This window comes from Plenodomus lingam (assembly GCF_022343315.1).
Source record: "Plenodomus lingam strain CAN1 chromosome Unknown scaffold_20, whole genome shotgun sequence".
Classification (NCBI taxonomy): domain Eukaryota; kingdom Fungi; phylum Ascomycota; class Dothideomycetes; order Pleosporales; family Leptosphaeriaceae; genus Plenodomus; species Plenodomus lingam.
Window position 1 is genome coordinate 390,664 of NW_027093974.1, and position 21,065 is coordinate 411,728.

The 21,065-nt window shown below is 39.2% G+C and overlaps 4 protein-coding genes across 4 annotated transcripts; 3 read left to right on the top strand and 1 right to left on the bottom strand.

Annotated features, from left to right (window-relative positions):
* Nucleotides 1–289: 289 nt before the first annotated feature.
* IAQ61_011129 (uncharacterized protein) lies at nucleotides 290–1,312 on the top strand (the record flags this gene model as incomplete). The annotated part of the gene is made up of 6 exons (XM_003843627.2): nucleotides 290–406; nucleotides 463–473; nucleotides 525–569; nucleotides 620–662; nucleotides 735–1,012; nucleotides 1,066–1,312. The coding sequence occupies 6 exons, from the start codon at nucleotides 290–292 to the stop codon at nucleotides 1,310–1,312; spliced, it is 741 nt and encodes a 246-aa protein (XP_003843675.2).
* Nucleotides 1,313–1,909: 597 nt separating this feature from the next.
* On the top strand, nucleotides 1,910–2,612 carry IAQ61_011130 (uncharacterized protein; the record flags this gene model as incomplete). The annotated part of the gene is made up of 2 exons (XM_003843628.2): nucleotides 1,910–1,922; nucleotides 2,104–2,612. The coding sequence occupies 2 exons, from the start codon at nucleotides 1,910–1,912 to the stop codon at nucleotides 2,610–2,612; spliced, it is 522 nt and encodes a 173-aa protein (XP_003843676.2).
* A 398-nt stretch (nucleotides 2,613–3,010) lies between these two features.
* Nucleotides 3,011–4,386, bottom strand: IAQ61_011131 (uncharacterized protein; the record flags this gene model as incomplete). Its single annotated transcript, XM_003843629.1, has 5 exons — nucleotides 3,011–3,589; nucleotides 3,639–4,112; nucleotides 4,185–4,227; nucleotides 4,278–4,291; nucleotides 4,351–4,386. 5 exons carry the CDS (start codon nucleotides 4,384–4,386, stop codon nucleotides 3,011–3,013), a joined length of 1,146 nt encoding a protein of 381 aa, XP_003843677.1.
* Nucleotides 4,387–5,169: 783 nt separating this feature from the next.
* On the top strand, nucleotides 5,170–8,437 carry IAQ61_011132 (uncharacterized protein). Its single transcript, XM_003843630.2, has 3 exons — nucleotides 5,170–5,265; nucleotides 5,370–5,482; nucleotides 5,558–8,437. The coding sequence occupies exons 1-3, from the start codon at nucleotides 5,248–5,250 to the stop codon at nucleotides 8,088–8,090; spliced, it is 2,664 nt and encodes an 887-aa protein (XP_003843678.2). The 5' UTR covers nucleotides 5,170–5,247; the 3' UTR covers nucleotides 8,091–8,437.
* Nucleotides 8,438–21,065: the final 12,628 nt, after the last annotated feature.

The following is a 21,065-nucleotide window of genomic DNA, read 5'->3' on the forward strand; positions in this document are numbered from 1 at the left end:
TCACAGTCTCAGTGGCATTTATCACAATGGCGCGTGATAGTGCACCTTTATTTCATAGTCTATCGCATATATTGACGGGCTAGAAGACTAGGAATTGGAATTGGGCAGTGATCCATTTGTGGGATGCCAACACTGCTCTGAAGATTGTGACGACATTGTTTAGATGCCTCCGTGTCGGTTCAGATTAGCTTGAGAGACGGGCCAGAGATCTCAAGAGATGATCATATAGGGACCAAGGTCATCGTGTTGCTGCGTAGTGGTAATGCACGCTTGGAGATTTGGCGCAACAATGAAGCTCACTCCCATCACTTGTTCATTGTTAGCTGGCACTTCGGCCCATACCATCTTCACACAGCTTCACGTCAATGGCGTAGGGCAGGGTCATACTAAAGGAATTCGAGTTCCGGTACAGGAACCTACCGCGTACCAACACTATAGTAGTCCTGCTAACAAGAAGTGCAGACATACGATGGGTAAGATCTGGCGGACCACTGTTCTGCTCAGGTAATATCTAATACATTCAGACCGATCACGGACGTCACGTCCAATGACATGATTTGCAATGGAGGGCAGGTGTATCTAGACAGCTATATCAACGCCTGTATTGACCCCTGACCAGGCCCAACCCGCTAAGAATGCCTCTACCGAAAGATATCCTCAACGTAAGCCTTCTTCGCAAACGTGGAGCTTGCAGTAGAGCTTTGGAAGGCGAATACACACTCACAAGTAGGCAGGTAAAAGCCGGGGACAAACTCTCTGCCGAATGGCACCATACGCTGGATTCCAAGCCCGAGACAGACAAGGCAGACCCCATTGACCCTGGCCACTTGGGCCCTATAATGGTTTATCTTGCCAAAGTCGACGATGCCCTGACCACAAAGGTCACCGGCTTAAAGTGGTTCAAGATTTATGAAGACGGCATGGATGCAAATGGCGAATGGGCTGTTACGCGTCTTTACAACAAGAAGGGCTTGGTAGATTTTGCCATTCCTTCATGCATCCCGAGTGGACAGTAAGCTGGCATGCGCCTCTCCTCCTCTGCGCAGCGAGCTAATTCAGACACAGTTATCTTTTGAGGGCAGAAATTATCGCGCTACACGGTGCAGGCAGCTACCCAGGTGCTCAATTCTACATGGAATGTGCGCAGATCAATGTTACAGGTGGCGGCAATGCCAATCCCCCTACGATAAGCTTTCCTGGTGCGTACAAAGGTTCAGACCCAGGAATCAAGTTCCAGCTGTACTGGCCAAAGCCTACATCGTACAGTATTCCTGGTCCCCGGCCCTTCACTTGTTCTGCTAAGCGCAATTGATTGCTCCAAGAGACGGAAGAGTCCAAGTTTGAGGGGTCGAGTTACATCATGGTAGAGGGACAATGGACCTCGGACAATAGGGTAGGATTTCAAGGTGTTCTGCTATATCTACCTATCTTATCTACCCATGGACTTTCCAACATGCCTATCCATATAATATCATGCCAAGCTCCATCTGCGTACGACCCGTGTATCGAGAATGGAAGCATGGGGTTAGAATGTAGGTAGGCTGAATTATTGATACCTGTACTGTACCGTGCCACGCACAGCGGCACTTGGTACAGTTACGGTATCTCATGCGCTCGGGTAGTTTGAGTATCATGTGATTTGCCACTGCTACATCCTGGCTATTTTGATGGCACAAGACAAGTAACGTGATCCTCAAACTACCCGAGACAACTAGGACCTAGAGTACCGGTACCTAGGCGACGCGGACCTGCATTGCCTGGCTCCACTCCACAAACCTCCACAAGAACTCCCCGCCCCCGCCGAGCCGCTTCATCCAAACAACGCAGCGTGTGACCGTGCCAGCTCGACATTGACGGCGAACAAGACCCCAGATTTTGGTGTCATCCTAAACGCAAAATACAAATAACGATGCATGATGAACGTAAGTAGTCTGTTTCCACGACTTCTACTGTCCAGACGCGCGTGCAAGCTGCCCGTCTTACCGGTAGCCGACGCACATAGAGAGCTGAACAGCACGAAACGCAAGGCGACATGGACGAAGCTCACCCCACACTCAATCACCCTTCTACAATAGCAAACAAGCCACTAACGCGCCTATGAAGATCCGCATCCCCTCTTAGCCCAAGTTCCCCTTACCCTTTCCCCCTTCCTCTCTCTTCCGACCGCAATCCCCCTGCCCTACTCGTACAAAACCCTCCCGTCAACCCTGCCTCCCTCCATCACCCAACCCAACTCTTCCCACCCGTCCCAACCACCCGCCTACGTTCAATCTTCAACCGGCACGACGGCGACCCCCGACGAAATCCTGACTTCCTGCCTCGCCCTACAACAGCACCTCGCGAAACTGGAAGCCGACGCAAGGCGCACGCTCCAAGAGTGGGAGGACAAACGAGAACGCGAGGAGCTGGCAGAGAAACGGAGGGTGGCGCCGGGATGGCTGGATAGTGGGGTGCATATCCTGAAGCCCGAGGTGGTTGGCGACCAGACGGGTCAAAGAGAGGGTGAGGCCAACGAGCAAGTGCCACAGTTCATGGATTTGGACCCACAGGCAGATGGCCGAAGGCAGGAGGGGGAGGAACTGGACAGGGTGTTTGGGCAGCTGAAGGTCTAGGAGAGTACATGGACGCATGACATACTTGGCGATGCCCACATTCTTTCGGCTCTATGCATGCCTCATCTACCCTGCGCACAGCGTTCCCTCTCCACCACCAATGTCGTCAATCATCACATACACGTGCAATACGTCTGTCACCAAACTAGAAGACACTTGAAACTCAGGCACTGCCAAGTAAATTAAGGTCCTAAAAGCTGCAACATGGTATGTAGCAAGAGCCTCTATAAGATTCCCTCGAGCATAGACAAACCCAGTCTGAGGCTCGACCCTACCGCGTTACAACCAACATTACAAACGTACAGAGAGAGAAAGAAGGGGAATCTTGAAGGAATAATTTCGACAACGACGCCACGTCGAGCTCGCTTGCGTGTATCCAATGACACCGTTTGCGAAGTCTAGCGACGGCCGTGTGAGCGATTGATGCTGCCCTGGAGGGAGTCCACCTCGGTCTCTAGACGCTTAATCTCGGCGTGGCTAGCCTCGAGATCTTTGTTGAGACGATCACGCTCAGCAATGAGCTTCTGTTCCCACTGCCTGAATCGCTGCTCTTCCACCTTGACCTGCTCGGTAAAGCGCTTCCTGAGCGCCTCTTCTTCTTCTTTGAATTTGGGATTATCCAGCTTCCTCGGGCGTGCTTCGCCAAACTTCCTGGTCTCCATTTGTCCGGCGCGGTAGGCCTCGTAATGAGTTTCCTCCGTGGTGTGGATCAAGTCGAGCATGTGGGTGCGAATGAGAATGGCGCGGAGCTTCTTGAAGTCGCAGTGTTCCTCATTCTCCACCTCAGCAACGCCCCAGGCGTATTGACGGCCCTTGACAGTGCGGCCATCGTTAGTCTGGACATCCTTTTCGGAGCCAATGACTGAGAAGGGCATGGCGTCAATGAGACCACGAGCGTGTTGCATGGCGGCCGCGTCATCGTCCTCAAGCGGTGGTGTGTAGATTTTGATGCCCTGAGCATCAATGACTTGGCGAACCTAGGCTGTGTCAGTGAGGACCAAGTGTAGTGCTGGTGAGGAGGCATACCCTCGCCTTGAACCTCATCAAGTCTGTGGGACTCAATGTGTCGGCCTTTGCGACAACGGGAATCAGGTTGACACGCGTGCACAGCTTCTTCATGACCTCAATGTCGAGAGGCTTAAGGGTGTGGCCGGTGGGGCGGATGAAGTACAGGCAAGCGTGGACACGGAGGTCGATCTTATCAGAGCGGCGCGGCTGCTGCTCCTGCAGCATGTACGACTCGTGCTGGTCGTCGAGGAATTCAATGATAGGCTGCCAAGAATCACGGTTGTTCACGTAGTCGCCGAAGCCAGGTGTGTCGATGACGGTCAGACGGACCTTGAAGAACTTCTCCTCAAGCTCTGCCTTTGTGATCTCAATCTCAACTGTCTTGTCCATCTGCTTGTGGTGTCGTCGCTTGTGGTCGGCATAGTTCTTGATCGTGGTGGAGAAGAGCGTGTTGATGAACGTCGTTTTTCCGAGGCCAGACTCGCCAGCGACCTGCCATTGTTAGAGCTGGAGGTGCGAGCCAATTGACGACGCATCGGCACGTGTTTGGGTTGGGTGGCATACCATGATGGTGAAGGCAGCTCCGCGTTTCGCGACAATCTTGTGCCTGTGCGACGTTAGTTAGGGGTGGGCGTGTCCGTTTGGGGGAGAGCGCACCTCTGGTTGGGCAACTGCGATGTAGATTAGCATTGTGATATGTAGTCAGATGCGTTTGGTGGGAGACACGTACGTTGGCAATGCCAATGGGGGACAGTGACTCGGCCATGACGATGGCGATGGCGGTCTTGCGGCGGTCTCTGATGTGTGCTGGTTGTCTTGTATGGGAGGAGAGAGATAGGCGTGTCTGGGCGTGTACGTTAGTCTGGTGAGTCCAACATGAGAGAAGAGGGAAAGGAGGGAGAGCAAGGGGGAAGGAAGCCTGACAATGCCGTTCTCGATGCTTTTGGGTGTTGTTGATTGCTACAAGTTTTCGCAAGGGGGATATTGAAAGACTGGAAGACAAACACACAGTGCGAGGGGTGAGGCGTAATGTTATGGGCGGTGTCCGAGTGTCGTGCAGTTTGAGCGAGTCCCCTTTCTGCACCTGGCACCTGGCACACTGAACCTATTCGGCAAGCACTACTGACGGCACTGACCCTGGACAGAAGGCACGCTAATGCATGCACCTAACCTCACTCCAAGCTAGCGCTCTTTTCAGAGGGTCTGAGCTTCCCCAAAAAAAACGAAGAAAAAAAGAGAAAGAAACAGAAAGTTGAGGCAGAAGAGTGATGCGACAACTTGCGCCTGTGTATGTAATGTAGAGTAGAGTAGTACCATACTACCAGAGCTATTCTACACTACACTATCCTATACTCTTTTCCACTCTACTAGACTTTACTGCACTGTACTCTGCTTTCCTCTAGTACTCTCTCTACTCCACTTACACTCTCTCCACTCTCCTCTCCTCTCCTCTCCTCTTCTCTCCACTCCTCTTCTCTCCACTCCTCTTCTCTCCACTCCTCTTCTCTCCACTCCTCTTCCCTCCACTCCTCTTCCCTTCTCTCCTCTCCTACAGACAAACCGAATGCTGCCGCGCCATGCTCACGACTGCTACTACTACTGCTACTTCTAGTAGATTGAATCCAACATGAAGACTGATTTCCAGGTCAGTAGTACCAAATTGCCACGCACATGCGACAACCCCAATTCCACTCTACCGAGTTCCGATTTACTTTCCCATAATTGCTGGCTGATCCCATGTGCCATCAGTTCTCCAACTTGCTGGGCACCGTCTATAGCAGAGGCAATCTACTCTTCACGTCCGATGGCACCTGTCTGCTGTCGCCCGTAGGCAACCGCGTCACCGTCTTCGACCTGTTCAAGTGAGTTGTGAACAACAGGAAGGCACAACCTGGACAGAGGCAACCGTCCCCCCGCTAACATGGCCCCTCCTCTAGCTCCAAGTCATACACTCTCCCCTTTGCACATCGCAGAAACATTGCCCGTCTGGCCCTCAATCCGCAGGGTAACCTGCTCCTCTCCGTCGACCAAGACGGCCGCGCCATCCTCACCAACCTCGCCCGCCGCATCGTCCTCTACCACTTCTCTCTCCGAGCCGAGGTCACGGCACTGTCCTTTGCGCCCTCGGGTCGTCACTTCGCCGTCGGACTGGGGCGTCAGATCGAAGTCTGGCATACGCCGTCGACGCCCGATGTCACCCAAGGTGAGCTGGAATTCGCGCCCTTCGTGCGACATCGCATTTACACGGGCCACTACGATGCTGTGCAGGGCTTAGAGTGGTCCGCTGACTCGCGATTCTTTCTCAGCGCCTCCAAAGATATGACGGCGCGGATATGGAGCGTCAGCCAAGACGAGAGCCTCGCGCAAACCACTCTCAGCGGACACAGGCAGGCCATTGTGGGCGCCTGGTTCTCCAAAGATCAAGAGACCATCTACACCGTCAGCAAGGATGGTGCCCTTTTCATTTGGAAGTATATGCTGCGCTACGATGCGCCCGACGACGCCGATGAGAACGACGACCAAAACTTGCAGTGGGGCATCGCCCAACGCCATTTCTTCATGCAAAACAACGCTCACGTCACATGTGCTCAATTCCATGCCGATTCCAACCTGCTGGTCACAGGCTTCTCCCACGGTCTCTTCTTCGTACACGAACTACCCAGCTTCGCCCAGATCCAAAGTCTCGGCATTTCGCAAAACGACATCGACTACATCGCCATCAATAAGACAGGGGAATGGTTGGCCTTTGGTGCCTCCAATCTCGGTCAACTGCTGGTGTGGGAATGGCAGTCCGAGTCGTACGTCTTGAAACAGCAAAGCCACTTTGACTCGATGAACACAATCGCATACTCGCCAGAGGGCCAGCGCATCATCACCGCCGCCGACGACGGCAAGGTCAAAGTCTGGGATGTAAACTCAGGCTTCTGCATCGTCACCTTCACTGAGCATATTGGCGGAGTAACTGCTTGTGAATTCGCTAAGAGGGGAAACGTGCTCTTTACAGCCAGCCTCGACGGCTCAATTCGAGCGTGGGATCTCATCCGTTACCGCAATTTCCGCACCTTTACGGCCCCTTCGAGACTGTCTTTCTCATCTTTGGCAGTAGATCCTAGCGGAGAGGTCGTATGCGCAGGCTCCATTGATTCTTTCGACATTCACATCTGGTCCGTTCAGACCGGGCAGCTTCTCGATAGACTTGCCGGACACGAAGGTCCAGTGTCGTCGCTAGCATTCTCACCAGATGCAGGAACGCTTGTCAGTGGAAGTTGGGACAAGACTGTCCGCATCTGGAACATTTTCGCTCGCACACAGACCAGCGAGCCATTACAGTTGATGGCTGACGTTCTCTCAGTCGCATTCCGTCCTGATTCGAAACAGATAGCTGTCACCACACTTGACGGGCAATTGACCTTCTGGTCAGTCTCCGAGGCTGCACAGCAAAACGGCGTGGATGCACGGCGCGATGTATCTGGAGGTCGTAAAATGTCTGATCGGCGGACCGCCGCGAATGTGGCGGGAACCAAGGCCTTCACTTCTGTCAGGTATAGTGCAGACGGCACTTGTGTGCTTGCTGGCGGCAACAGCAAGTACATCTGTCTGTATGATGCGCAGTCAGGAGTGTTATTGAAAAAGTTTACAGTCTCGACCAATCTCTCTCTGGATGGTACCCAAGAATTTCTCAATAGCAAGCTTCTCACTGCTGCAGGCCCACAAGGTCTTATTGACGATCAAGGCGAAGCGTCTGATCTTGAAGATCGTCGAGATGCAACACTTCCAGGCGCACAAAGAGGTACTGGTGCAAGACGAACTCGACCTGAAATTCGCGTCCCGGCTGTGGCCTTCTCTCCTACGGGCCGTGCGTTCTGTGCAGCCTCTACAGAAGGGTTGCTCATCTATTCTCTCGATAATACCTTCCAATTCGACCCATTCGACCTGGACATCTCCGTTACCCCCTCGACAACTTTGGAGACCCTGGCCCGGAAGGAATACTTGAAAGCTTTGGTCATGGCGTTCCGCTTGAATGAACGCAACCTCATTCGTCGTGTCTACGAAGCCATTCCTGTTGCGGATGTGCCGCTCGTCGTTCAGGACATTCCCACCATGTATCTTGGTCGATTGTTACGCTTTGTTGCTTTACAAGCAGACGAGTCTCCACATTTGGAATTCAATCTCGTCTGGATTGAATCACTGCTCAACAAACATGGGCGGTGGATGAAGGAAAACAAGGGCGGGCTAGAAGCAGAATTACGAAGTGTGGAGAAAGCAGTTCGAAGAATACAGGCTGAACTTGCAAGGCTGGCCGATGAAAATATCTACAGGATCGAATACCTCCTGTCTCAGCCGGTAGAAACGAAGGAAACGACGCTGCAGCTCGACTTTGGCGTTGAAGCGATAGAGAAAATCGACCGAGACGATATAATAGACGGTAACGATGATAGAGAAGAGGGAGATTGGCTAGGATTTGACTAGAGAATATTATCATAATACCCGTTCAGTTCTCCTAGAACTCTTGCGCGTTTTGATATGGCTTCTAGGCTGTTTTGCAAAGGGTAAGAGATAGGTGGCTTAGGGCAAAAGATTAACAACAACACTGGCCAGCTACAAACCAGCTATAACGGCTCTGCCACTCACGGTCACCACAACTAACCTCCTAAGTTAGTTCCTAGGGCTAGCACTGTAATTTAAACCTAACCTTAGCCTAAATCTCCTAGGTATATAGGAAGCATCTTGCCTATAGATAGATGTATTTCTCTTATCCTTTTATATAAGGCCTATAGGTGTAGGAATTAATTATTTGCTCTCTATATAGATACGCACTACTATATAACTTTAAGTTATATTAGACCCCTATTATACGTTCCTATTTACCTATAGTATTATACTAGGATAGTATAAGATATTATAGTAGGAGATAGAGGTTTAGTAGTAGGTAAGGATAATTGGTATTAATTAAATATTAAACAAATTAATACTATATATATTAATTCTTGAAGGTATTTATACTACCTATAATTATATAATCTACCTAGCTTAGGCTACTCTAGCCTATACTTATGTTAGTAGGGTTAGTAGAGCCCTATATCCTAATATTATCCCCCCTCTTTAGGGAGGTTACCCTAACTAACTTAACTAGATAGATTTTAGGTCTTCTAAGGGCTATACGCCTTCTTAAATAGGCTATAATAGGCTATTCTAGCCTACTCTAGTACTAATTATTAAATTTACTAAAATCTAAGGTAAAGCTAGTAATCTTTACTCCTACCTTTACCTATACCTTTACTTACTAACTTTACTAGCTTACTAGCTACTATTACTAGCGCCTATATAAAACTAGGCCTACCTTTAGCCTAAATTCTTTTCTTACTTCTCTACTCTAACTTATACTTATCCTATTTAGTAAGTATTTTCCTAAGGTTTATTTCTTTTTTATTACTTCCTAAGGTAGTTATAATAAGCTATTATAGGCTATTCTAGTATAATCTATTACTTATTTAACTTATAGATTTCCTAAACTATCTCTTTATATACTTCTACCTCTTTTATAGCTTTATTATAGATACTACTACTATAGGTAATTCTATAATAATATATAAGGCCTTTACTAACTACTCCTATATCTATTATATTAATACCTTTACTAATAGGTAATATTAGTATTTAGGGAAGCTAGGTTACCTACTACTGATTTTTAATAATTAGTAGTGTAGTATCTTTAACAATTAGAAGGCTAATAGTAGGACTAAGTATTTCTATAAGTAGTTATACTACTTTATCCTTAGTTAAGAGTATATTATAGTAAGTATACCTATATTACCTTAGAATAGGCTATTCTAACCTATAATAGGTCTTAAATAAGTATAATAGTAATCTTAAGGTTATTTCTAGCCTTTTAAAGACTATTTATTTAGTAAAGTTCTTAATTACCCTAAGGGTACTAAGACGCCTAAAAGTAAAAACTATATAACTAAAGAGTAGATGAAGATTACTAAATATAATATTATAGAGCGCTATTATCCTCTCTAGTAGGCCTTAACTTAGTAAGGATTCTTTCTAGCGTAAACTAGTTTTTCTAGGCTATTCTAGGCTATACTAACCCTATTCTTTAGGGAGCTAATTCCTTACTATAATTACTTATTCCTCTATAGTAGTACTACTTACTCTAGTAATTCTACCTAGTCTAAGATTTACTCTAAGGGCTATTCTTATAATACTTAGATAATTACTAGTAAGGCTAAGGTTAAGAAGCGCGTTTTTAACGCCTATATAGAGAAGGGGGTTATAGCTAAGACTAGGGGGCCCTATATAATTAAGAGAAATATTAATTTTGTTATTTTAGCCTATTTAATATATACTAACCTATTATAGGGCTATATAGTTAATATAAAGACTATCTATAATACTAAGTAGGCTATATTGTATAAAGACCGTATTAGTTAGATTACTAAGCTACAAGCTATACAAATATCTACTATTAAGGGTAAGAAAGGTAGCATAATTTGCTAGTTAGTTGCCCTATAGCCTTAGTTAAGTAGTTCTAGGCTATTCTAGGCTAGAATTATTACTATTATTAGCTATCTAGGAATTAGTAGAATATGTTTTGAATTTCTAGTTATCTAAAGGAGGTTTAGTAGTATTTATACCTATTATAGCTTGTTTTAAGCTATTATAGGCTATCTAGTAGTTAAATATTATCTTCTACCTAAGTTTTAGTACCTATCCCCTCTTTTTAAAGGTAGTTATTCTTAACGCCTTATATTCCTACTACTTGCCTTTATCTAGTCTATTTTTTACCTTCTATTAGTAACTCCTATTCTTTTCTAAAATTCCTGTAGCGTGTTATATAATATACAGGATCCTAGTAGGGTATTAAATAGGTATAGGTTAGGTATAGGTTAGGTATAGGTTAGGTTAGCTTATGTTAGACCCTAAACCTAACCTAAACCTAACCCCAAATTTTCGCACAGGCTATAGACTTAGGTTAGGTTTAGGTTACACAGGCTATAGGCTTAGGGTAGGGTTAGGTTATATAGACCTTAGGCTTAGGTTAGGTCTTATATAAGTAGGTTAGGGTTAGGGTTAGGTTATATAGGCTATAGGCTTAGGTTAGGTCTAGGGTCTTATATAATCTACTTATAGTATATATATAATAGGCATGTATCTTAGGTATCTATTATAGGCATCTATTATAGGCATGTATCTTAGGTATATATTATAGGTATTTGTTATAGGTATTTATTATAGGTATTTATTATAGGTATTTATTATAGGTATTTATTATAGGTATTTATTATAGGTATTTTTTATAGGTATTTATTATAGTATATATATAGAAACCCTAAGTAAAGTCTTTCCTACTAAATTTCTAATAGTAGTACTTTGCTAGCTATAAATCCTTAGCCTAAATAGTTACCCTCTTTATATAAATTTTATTTATATTATAGTCTATTTTATTAGCTATAGTATTAACTAGGTATACTTGTATAAAAATATACATTCTAAAAACCTAATAAGAAAAGCTTCTATAGATTCTTAAATAGCTTTAATTACATACCTCTAGAAGTAATAGTCCTTTAGCTAACCTATAATATTAGTAATCTCACGTACAAGTTAAAAGAATAGCAGCTTATAGAGGAGGAGCTTAGCGCGTTTCTAGTAGTATATAATCTCTCTTAGTATAATAGCTATAGACTATTATTAGCTTAGGAATATAATTAAAATCTATAATAAACTTACTACCTAGCTTGTACTAATACTTCTTTATATCTATTCTATTCTTGTTTTTAATAGGGTTTTAAGTAGCTTTCTTAGCTAAGTTTTTTTGCGATTGTTTTCTACTAGTAGATCTACCTGCTATTTACTTGGTCCTAGCTATAATAGTGTAGCTAGTGTCGTGGAGGTAGAGAGATTTATAGTATTAATAGCTCTAGAGCAAAAAATAGATGAATTAGAGGATAGGTTGTAGGATAAACGCGTTACTAAGGTATAGGACGCGTTAAATTTAGATAGTAATATTAGATATATAGTAAATAATATAGTAATATTAGATAGGCGTTAAATACGCAGTAAATAAGGTATTAATATTAGAGCTAAACCTATAGAAAAAGTTAAATACTACCTAATATATAAATCCTATTATAATTAACTATAATATTACCCCTACTAGGTTAGCTTAACAAGCTTAATTTAATAATACTAATATTATAGCGTGCATGCTAGTAAAAATAGTGTAGAATAGGGTATAGAGTCTAGGATAGTACACTACTAGTTTAAGCACAGGCTATAGTTAGGTAAATAGCTAGCGCTAGTAACTAGAAAAAATCTATACACTAGAAAAAAACAATAACACCTAAAATCTACCTTACCTACCTGCCTCCTACCTACTATTAGTAACTTATAGTTTTATAAACTTTATTATATACTTTAATTATATTCTAACTATAATAGAGCCTACTTATATTAAGTAAGAGCCCTCTATTAATTTAGATAGCACTATTTCTCTAGTACCTAAGGGCCCTCTTTCCCCTACTAAGTATAACATACCTAATAGATTTAAGGTAGTAGAATAGGAAAGTCTAATAAATATAATTATCCTATTATATTATTATAGTAGTAGCTATTTTAACTAGGGATTTACCTCTAAATAGTAAGAGATCTAGGCTATAATTAAGTAGCGTAGTTAAGGTAGGTCTTAAAGGGGTAGACCTACGTATATATTAGTTCTATATAAGGGTCCCTTAAGTAATACTATATATACTATATAGTAGAGAGATTATATAGCGCTTTAAGATTAGGAGGTAAAGGAAATTAAGGCTAGAAATATATTAGACTATATAGTATAATCCTAGCTTAAGAAGAAGATTAAAAAATTAGAGTAATATATACGCCTTAGTAAAAAGCACAAGTAGTAGTTTCTAGTAGAACGCTAGGAGTAACTAAATTAGAAGAGATATAATAAGAAGAAAAGCTATATATTAGTATAGTAGATTATTATATACCTATACTAATAATTAGTAGGTAAGTAGCTATAGACTACCTTAGATATTATCTATAAAAAGTAGGCTAATATTAATTATTAAACTACACTTAGAGGCTACTAGAATTCTATTAAGGACGTGTAATATACTAAGGGAAAGTCTAGTAAAGAATTAACTATAAGCTATATATTTACTTAGGTATAGAGCTCTAGTAGAATTCTTTATAAAATAATACGCAAAATCTATTAAGATAGATTAGGTAACCTTATAAATAATACTTTTAAGAATAAGGAGGTAAGAGATAGTTAGTAAGAGTTTATTAGTAGTCTTATAAAGGATAAGCTATAGATAGTAATAGCTAAAGAGAAGTAGTAAGTTTATTATAGCCCTTTATTATATAAATATACTAATAGTACTAGGTAATAGGAACTTACACTAATTTAGGGTATTAACAAGGATACTGCTGTTAATTATAGCAACTAATATATAGTTAGGGGTAATAGTGAATATAAGGAGGAAGGTAAGGAGGATTCTAAGATATATAAGGGTAGTAGTAATAAGTACAATCTAGGTCTAGGGGACAATAATAATAATACTAAGACTAATTTTAATAGATTTTCTAACTAGGATATACTTAGCTAGCCTATACTTTAATAGAGTTTAACTAGCAGAATTTAGGGGGTCTAGTATTATAATTAATACTACACAGACTTTATAAGGTTAATTATAGCTAACAGTCACGCGCGTAGTCTTATACTACTATAATTACTCTATTTCTCCTTATAAATACAAAAACCTACTTAGTATCCTATTTACTTATTATATAAACTTAATTACTAGAGATAGAGAGCGCTTATCCCTATATACTATTCTATTACTTATATTGTATTTACTCTACTACCTTCTATTACTACCTAATACTATCTATAGCTTCTTTATAAGATCTCCTATATCTTCTAGATACCCTCTATAATCTTAAGGTTATAGCAACCTATATTTTAAAAGGTAGACTATGTAGGACCTTAACCCTACTTAAATATCTACTCCTAAATCCTAATCTAAGTAAGAGTAAAAAGGAGCTACTTTAAATCTAGAATATATAGTAGGAAAATACTAAGTAGGCTATAGATTCTACCTCTATTTACCTATAATAGGGTAGCCCTACCTATACAGGCTATATATAGAGTAATTTTAGGGAGGCTATGTAACTATTAGATAGTTATCTATATATTTTCTACTATAACTATAGGTTTACCTTATAGCACCTACTAGTAAAAGTAATTAGTATAAAGCACCTTCTTAACTATCTAAAGTTATAAAACTACCTATAGGTTATAACTCCTATTTATAGAAGAACACCTAGTCCTTATATTACTCCCTATAAGAGTAATAAGATAATCCTACTATACACCTAGGCTACCTTTAAATCTAAACTAGTATAGGTAGTAGTAGATAGTAATTAGTCTTTCTAGATAATTAAGCGACCTGCGTTCTAACAATTTATTTAATTCCTTAGGCCTAACTCTATAATAATTACCTATTATAAATTTTAGAAGCTATTCTAGGAGTAATATACTATTACTAAAACTTCCCTTCTTACTAACTTAGGTAAGAAGTTAAAGATCTCCCTTACCTTAGACACCTAGTCTATAAGTAACTATCTTAGCTTCCTAGCTATAAAAGGCTACTATATTACTAATTAATAGCACCTCTGCAAGAAGCTTCTAGATTTTATACCCCTTTATAGACAGCATACTAGTAAATTAATAGCAATAGAAGTATATTAGCTTCTTAGAGAGACAGGCTATAAATAAAAGCTATTAGCTATTACTTCTAATAACGCTAGTAATAATAGCACACTAGCTTAGTTACTTAAGGCTAAGCTTAGGGAGGATAGGATCTAGTAGAGCCTAAGTTAAAATATAGTGCTATGCCTTGCCTATATTATTAACCTAGTAGTCTAGGACGTTATTACGCACCTCTAGATAGTAGCCCCTTATAATTTAGCCCTAGATAAGTCTATACCTAAGTAGCAGATATAACAAATTAAGTCTAATATATAAGTTCTAACCTTACTTAAGAAGGTATATATTTATTATAGTTTTTTATTATATACTAAGCTACTATTAGATTAGAATAATATATATTATAATTAGTTATTTACTATAATAATTTAAGTGTTATATTACTACCTAATAGAACCTACTACTAAAAGAATATCTATTAGTTATATAAGATATACTAACTTGATAGAACTCTATATATAATATATACTCTTACGCTCTTTACTTTAAACGCTATATTAATAATTAGCTTTAGTAAGAAATTATAATAAACTCTACTAGCGCTTCTAGAGAGGATAATAACTATATTAGCGCCTGTAATCTTAAGCAACTTTAACTTTCCTCTATAGAATAGCACTACCTTAAGCTTGTTACTACTATGCTAGAAAGATTTAAGGACGTAACTAGCTACCTTAGCTAAAACTAGAAACCTTAAGTTTAATACTTATAGTTAATATATAACTAGCTTTTTAACTTCTTAGATAAGATAAATAATAACTTAGGAGAGGATATAGGTAACTAAGAAAATATTAAATAGCTAAAGTTAGTAAAAGCTACTACTAAAAAGGGTAGGGAAAAACTCTTAAAATACTATAGGAGGATAGATAAGGAGCATAGCTACCTATTTAACTATACTACTATCCTAGATCTATTATAAAAGATTATAGTATATAAGGTATATTAATTATAGATATTAAAATAATATTATACGCTAAATATTAGGCTAGGATACTACTTAGGATCCTTATAATAAATATATCTACTACTAATACTTTCTTAAATACCTAGATTAATATAATAACACCTAACGCCCTAGCTCTCCCTAACCTTTAATAGCTTCTACTAGATAATTATAGGGTATAGAGTAGTTTAGAAAGCTACTACTACTAGATAATTATAGGGTACGGAGTAGTTTAGAAAGCTACTACTACTAGACTACTTCTAGTTAAGTAGCTCCCTAAGTCTCCCTAATAAGTGTAAAGGAGGCTTAACACGCTAAGAGGGTAAAATATACCTTAGCACTCCTTACGTTATTAAAGGAGATAGTTTTAATATCCTAGACTAGTAGAAATTAAATAAAGCTACCTATCCCTACCTTACACAGGTAGCACGTAATATTCTACCTATCTAGATTACAGGGGTTAGTGTTAAAAGAGTATTTAACACTAGTAAGGACCTTATTAGGGACTAGAGGCACTACCTTTCTATATAGATAATTTAGTAGCTTATAGTTCTTAAATACGCTATTTCTAGTAAGGAATAGGATTCTACTATAATAGGTAGTAAGTTTATATTAGATAATATTATAGAGGATCTTTTTAAGCTTCTAGCTAGCTTTAGGCAAGTAAATATAGGGATAGGCAAAGGACAGGAGGTTCTAATTTCTAGTAGTTTAGAAGATTCTAAGGTAACTAGGGATAATACACCTATATTAGTAGAGGAGTGCACTAAACCTCTACTGCACAAATATTAAAAGCTACAACGTTACTATAATTAATAGCTATAATAAAAAGATATAATGCTATTTTAGAGTTCTATATATAGTGTATTTTACATATAACTATAAGAATAGCTATAACCTATATACTACCTATATAACCTTAACTAATATCTGCTTACGTAATACCTAACCTAACTACTAGGTCTAAGCAACCTAAACCTAACCTAAGCCTATAGGCTATATAACCTAAACCTAACCTAAGCCTATAGCCTATATAACCTAAACCTAACCTAAGCACTAGGTCTGTGCAACCTAAACCTAACCTAAGCACTAGGTCTGTGCGACCTAAACCTAACCTAGTACCACAGCTAGTGTACACTAACCTAACCTAGTACTATAGCTAGTGTATACTAAGCTAGATTTACTAGCCTAGATCCTAGCTCCTAGGAACATTCCTCTGTACTATAACCTATTTATTTAATTAAATATTCCTATTAATTATTAGGACTATACCTTTTATCCCTAATCTTTTCTACCTTAAATACTTTATTACTATAATAGGCTAGTGTGTCTATAATTAGCTTATTTAGGTGTAGGATAGAACTATCAGGATTATAAGGCTCTAGGAGTAACGTGTAGAAGGTAGGATAGGCACTACCTAGTCCTTTGCTATCTATTGTATAGCTATAGGCCTAAATTATTCTATAATAGTTCTAGGGCCTAAATACTTCTAGTCTAGCTTCTTCTTAGGGCGTAATAACTAGATATATCTGATTAATATAAGTACCTTATCCCCTACTTTGTAATAATAAGGCAGAATCACTTGCCTATTATTGTATGCCAAGTTAGGCCTAATAAAGGCCAGACTTATTAATATATATAGAGAGCAGCTCGCGTATATTAGGACAGGTATGTTCTTCTTATCCTTTTGTACAAGACCTATAGCTATTGTAACGACTTAGGTAGGTAGAGCATCCAAAAGATATCCTATACGACTTAAAGGCATATAGGAGTGCGCGTCTGTACAGAAAAGGATAAGATTCCTACACCTATAGGTCTTGTACGAAAGGATAAGAAGAACATGCCTATCCTAACTATAGGCGAGCTGTTCTCTATATATATTAGTAAGTCAGGCCTTTATTAGGCCTAACTTAGTATAGAATAATAGGTAGGCAATTCTACCCTATTGTTACACTACCCCCTCCTATAGAGAAAGGATAGTCCCTATCCTTAGGATTAGGTTTAGATCCCTTATAAAAGAAGAGCTTTTTGCAAAATAAATCCACCTTTACCTCTACCTTTACCTTTACTTCTTCTTCCTAGGGCACAGACCCCTATCCCTAGCCTGCATATAACTAGCCCTCTACCTACTAACTTTCTTATTCCTATATCCCCTATTTTTTAATTATTTAACCTAATCTATCTAAAATCTAGTAAGTATTTAATCTATATAATTAAATAGTTACTAATCTAAATTAGGACCTTTAGCTATGCTAGTACTAGTACTACTAGGAGTCCTCCCTATTACTTATCACGCTCTCTATATAAGGGCAGTTAGGGCTCTAGCTAAGGGTAGGTTTAATAATTTTAATTTTAAGTTAAAGAATTCTAAGAAGTGCTAGTACTGTATCTCCTAGAATAAGTATTATAATCTAGTAAGTATCTAAGTCTAATAGGGTTCCTTTACTAATTCTAGCAGATTCCTTCTTTTGTTAGCTAAGAGTACTCTACCCTTAGGGGTGCTCTAGATAAGTACTATAGCTTAGTAGCAAACCCTACTAAAGGGGATAAGGATAAGGAAGCTATAGTTACTTATTAGAAGGATGTTAAGTAGTTTAAGGCTACTATTTAAGAAACTACCTAAAACCTAGCTAAGTGCGTTACTATTACTAATACTTAGACTAAGGGCATAGAAGCTACTAAGATCCTTATAGCTATATATTATACTGCTATATCTAATTTATATTAGCTTTAGAATAGTATTTATAAGATAGTCTTAGTAGTTAGGGGCTTAATAAGGGCTATTAATAAACTTAAAGAGGAAATAGCACTAAATTAGGAGGTAACCTTTATAGTATAGGCTAAGATAAAGCCGTTCCACAAGAAGGAGTCTAAATTAGTCCTAGCTCCTACCCCTACTCCTGCACCTGCTCTAAACCCTGCTGCACTAGTTGTCAAGAAGCTAGCTAAGAAGGGTAGTCTAGGTGCTATCTTAGCTAATACAGAGTCTAAACTAGGTTCTAATAGAGAGATAGATATAGAATAAAGAGGTTTCCTAGGGGTAGTGTCCTAGGAACCTTAAAGGTTCTAGGTTAGTTCTAAATAGGATATAATAATAAATAGCGACAAGAATAATAGTAATAGATAGTAGTTAATAGCCTAATATATAGCTAAATAGGATATAAATTAGTTCTAATATTAGATATAATTATTGTGAAGTAACGTTAGATCCTCTTTGCCTTTTTCCTAGGCTTAAATCTATTTTAGTAAGCTGCGTGGGGGACCTAGCTAATTTAGATACTATTAGTAGAATGCCTGTAATTTATAGGGAGCACCTATAAAGTTAGAGGTAGGATACTAAACAGGATTAGAATTATGTCTAACCTACTTAACCTTATATTTTAGCTTAGATTAATATAATTTACTAGCTAGGATTTCTTCTACCTTCTATTCCTCTACACCTTGTATAGGCGTACTAGGGGGTTTTAGAGCCTCTTATCTAGGTAATAGGTCTTAGGGATCTTTGTATAGTATATTAGGAGAGAAAACGTTATAGATCTTAGAACTAGGTAGCAATTAGAGGCAATACGCATTTCTTACTTGTTCTAATACCTTAAAGGGACCTTCCTATTATTTAGATAGTTTTTAGCTAGGTTGTAAAATAGCAAGATTAGTAGTAGATAGATAAATATAGTTACTAACCTTCTAGTTAACTAGATAGTAATAGCGATTAGTAGCAGAGCGCATTTGGTCTTAAGCTCTTTCTATATTTTCTTTAGCAATCTTCTAGGCGTCGTGTATCTAAGTAGCAAGGGATAAGGCGTCCTTATAGTTTAGTTTCTCTAGTATAGTAGATAGGGTCTTTTCTAGTTTCTAATACTAACTTTACTTTAGTAAGGAACTAAAGAGGAGCTAATATAGAGCTATACTAATAGATAAATATAGAAGAGTACTTTAGGCACAGTCTATTATAGGTAGTAGGTTACTCTAGTTATCTTAGTAATAGGATATAAAAGGCCTTAGTCTCTAATTAATATACTTATTTATAATTTTAGTTTGTCTATTAGTTTATTTATAGTAGGTAGTAAAGAGCTTAACTTTAGTGCCTATAATCTAATAGAACTTAGACTAGAAACTAGATATAAACTAAGGGCCTTAATTAGAAATAATAGTATCTAGAGTGTATCTAAATTAGTACACCTACTAAACAAATAAGGTAGCTATACCTTAGGCGTCTATAGTTTTATAGCAAGGGATAGTAATAGCTTGCTTTAATAGGCGATTAATAATAACTATAATCTAATTATAACCACGTTAATCCTAGGGAAAATCCTTAAAATTAATGCACAGGTGTTGCATTAGTAGACTAGGGATAGGAAGGGGGTAGAGCATGCTAGGGAGTTAGTGCTATCTTAGGTGCCCTCTCCTACATAGGATATAGTTCTAAACGTAGCATTTATAGGTAGTCTCTATACCTTTCTAATAGTAATATTAGGCTAGAATCTAATAGGTTTTAGTAGCTAATAGGTGCGTAGTAGACACTTAATTATAAGCCTTATAAATTAGTCTAGTATATAGGACTAATCTAGCAGGCACGCAAAGTTAATCCTAGTAGAGAAGGAGTCTATTTTCTATCTAATAGTGCTTAGGCAACTCTAATCTTTCTATTAGGAATAAGGACCTATTTTCTTAGAGAAGAGTTTTAATAAGTTCTAGGGATCTAAGAGTTATAGGGTTCTAAACTATTATAATTAAAGCAAGGATTAGTAAGGAACGCTTAGCTAGGTAGTCTTGCGCTAAGTTAGAGTTAATTTAGGGGTATAACCTATCTAGGGCAATTATTACTTGTAAGCAATTATCCCTTTAAGTAGTCTTAAGGTTAATTATATCCTGTTCCCTTCTACTTAGGATATTAGCTTAGGCGTTATAAGATCTAGGAGTATACTTAATTTAGAAGTTAAAGGGACTTATAACCTCTAGCTATCTAGCTTGCCTAGCACTAAGGACTTTAGTAGATATAAAGTACTCTAGTGCTCTATAGTCTGTGTATACTCTAATAAGGTGCTAAGTACTTATTAGGTTAGCACGCTATTTCTTAAAAGCGCAGATTATTGTAAATAATTCTTTATTATAGATTTCCTAGTTAAGTTTAGAACTAGTAAGGGTCTAACTAAAGAAGGATATAGGGTACTATTTCCTATTAGGATACTTCTATAAGAGGATAGCTGTAATGACTCTATTAGAGGCGTCTATCTCTAGTTTTAGAGGGTACTTAGGATAGAAGTAAGCCAAGCTTAGGATTGCTAGCAGGGTATTCCTAAGCTAGTTAAAGGCTTGTTAGCATTCTAAAATCTATATAAATAGGGTAGCATGGCTCTAGAGAGCGGTTAAGGGCTTGGCTGTCTTAGAGAAGTTTTCTACAAATTGCTAGTAGAATCTAGTAAATCCTAGGAAGGACTTTACTCTAGTTATCGTCTTAGGAGCGGACCAGTTTTAGAGTACTTTAACTTTGTTAGGATCTACCTCTAAGCCTTTGTTAGTAAGGATATATCTAAGGTAATAGGTACAGGTTATATAGAATTCGCTTTTCTTAATATTAGCCTATAATCTAGTAGAACAAAGACGCTTAAGGACTTTTTAAACATAGTCCTTGTAAGTAGCAAGGTTTTTAGAGTAGATAAGGATATTATCTAGATAGGTGATATAGAAGTTATCTAAATAATCTATTAGTATATTATTTATATAA